This window comes from Furipterus horrens, unplaced genomic scaffold (assembly GCF_987537825.1).
Source record: "Furipterus horrens unplaced genomic scaffold, mFurHor1.1.pri manual_scaffold_3, whole genome shotgun sequence".
Taxonomy (NCBI): Eukaryota; Metazoa; Chordata; class Mammalia; order Chiroptera; family Furipteridae; genus Furipterus; species Furipterus horrens.
In genome coordinates this window covers 139,446,969-139,449,161 of record NW_028327173.1, presented here as the reverse complement: position 1 = coordinate 139,449,161, position 2,193 = coordinate 139,446,969, and the positions used below count along the sequence as shown (strand labels likewise).

The 2,193-nt window shown below is 44.9% G+C and overlaps 1 protein-coding gene across 1 annotated transcript; it reads left to right on the top strand.

Annotated features, from left to right (window-relative positions):
* The first annotated feature begins 229 nt into the window (after positions 1-229).
* RNASE10 (ribonuclease A family member 10 (inactive)) lies at positions 230-880 on the top strand. Its single transcript, XM_090271916.1, has one exon. It carries the CDS (start codon positions 230-232, stop codon positions 878-880), a length of 651 nt encoding a protein of 216 aa, XP_090128042.1.
* Positions 881-2,193: the final 1,313 nt, after the last annotated feature.

Sequence of the window (2,193 nt, the reverse complement as noted above, 5' to 3'; positions counted from 1 at the left end):
GTTTCCCCTGGTCCTTCCTGTTTTGCAGGATCCACACATTATTACACAGCAGCAGGGAATGTGGTGGGGAGGGACAGGAAGTGCCGTGAGGGGGATGGGGTAATGTGGGGTAAAGGAGAGGAAACCCCAAAGGCTATGCTGTCAGGGTTTAAGGAGTCTAAGGTCTCTACTGGAGCCAAGTTTCATCTCAAAGTCAGTCCTTCCTTTTCCTTCCACTCCTCCAGGCAAAATGAAGCTGACTCTGGTGCACATCTTTTTCATAATGTTGTTGCTGTTGCTGGGCCTTGGGGTGGGCCTGGGGATGGGGCTTCGGATGGCCGCAGCAGTCCTGGAGGATAGTGAACAATCACTCAGTGAATTTTGGTCCAGTGACTCACAGGACAAGGCCGAGGCTGCGAAGGAAGGAGAGGACACCCAAACAACAGAAACCCTGCTGCTTAGCAACAGAGGGGTGGTACAATCTGGCTGGCCAGAAGACACCATCCTCAGTGAAGATGAAGTTGGAGGAAACAAGATGCTCAGAGCTGAGGCTCTCTTTCAGAGCAACAAAGACTATTCCAGGCTTGACCTGATGGCCCGGGATTGCAATGCCTTGATGGCACACAAGATGAAGGAGCAGAACCGCACATGCGTAACCCAATACACGTTCATCCATGAGGAGCTAGATACAGTCAGAGCTGTCTGTAATGGTCCTGCTGTTGCCTGTGAACTCCAGGGAGGCAAATGTCACAAAAGCTCCCGTCCTTTTGATTTGACATTTTGCAAGTTATCCCAACCAGGCCAAGTCACTCCTCACTGCAATTACCTAACTTTCATTTTTGAAAAGTTCATTATTATATCTTGTAATGACATGAAGGTCCAGGTAACATCTGGAAAATGAAGCAACTTTCCTCTTCTTTTTTTTCACCTTCTCCTCTTCCTCTTTCTACTTTCTCTTTCTCATATTGTTTTCCTCCTCTTAGGTATTCTGCACAAAAGGTCCTGGGAAGAACCTTCTTTATCATTCCCCCATGAATATACAATTCTTCTTTGCCCGAGAGTTCACCTAACTTGCATTTTGTTCCGTGGCATTAGAAGTGGCAGAATAGGTTAACAATATCTAGATTCTCTAGGGTCTTCCTCTCTCAGATCCTCTCCTGCCCTGGAAAGAGAATAGTGAGGAACTGCTCTAGGCTCTCCTGTGGTCCTGGTCACTAGTCTGTTCCCTGGTCTCTTTGCCTCTGGGTGTGGACTACAAGACTTTAATGCAACCTATACTCTTGTTCTTTCCTGCTACCCACCCTGAGCCTTTAGGACAATAAACTTCCTGGACTTGCCACATGGACACTTCTGTGCTGTGGATGCAAATGAAAGTAATTACATCTCTGACTGCATCTGGACAACCATGTGGGATAGTTTCTTTTTTTTTCTTTTCTTTTTTTAATTTGGGTTTATTAAGGTGACACTGGTTAACAAAATTATACAGGTTTCAGGTGCAAAATTCCACAACACATCATCTGTACACTGTATTGTGTGTTCACCACCCTAAAGAGAACAGGTTTCTTTCCTGAGTCTGAATATAAGGCCTAGGTGTTCTAGTAAGGTTCTATGGTCTTGCAGATGAAGACAGAACTTGTGCTGGGGCAAGGAAGCCCTCTTTTTCTTGACATTCCGCTACCCTTTTCTCTTTCCTCTCATCTTTTAGTACTTGTCTCTTTGCTTTGCTTCTTTTTTCCCTCTGTTTCCTCTGTTCTCTTTTTCCTCTCTTTTTGGGCCCTCCCTATGCTTTCTTCAAATACGTTTATAAATTCAGTCAGCCAACATGGATTGCTTGTGGAATGCCATGTAAGAAGATGTTGGTCACAGAGTCAAAGAGTCTGCCACAGGGGGTTGGAGGGAAGGTGAGTGAAGAGACTAATGAGGAGATGAAGAGAGAGAGCCATTTTTCCACATTAGGTCAAGAAAGTAGAATGGTGTTCACACTGGAGCTCAACAGATGTAGAATGAATGAGATCAGATGGACTCTCATTCTCACTCAGCACCTCTTCCCCTTTTTTGCTCTAAAGAACAAGAAAGTTGGTGAAAGAATAATTTCAGCAGAGAGGGTTTGCATCTACTCAAGGGGAGTGGGGTAGGGAGGAAAGCTATGGTGTTGAATAAATACAGGATGTAAGTGGTTGCCCTTAGCTTATTATCTCTGAATTTAAATCAACT

Coding starts and splice junctions, on each gene's coding strand:
- RNASE10 (XM_090271916.1), top strand. CDS start 230: ATGAAGCTGACTCTGGTGCACATCTTTTTCATAATGTTGTTGCTGTTG.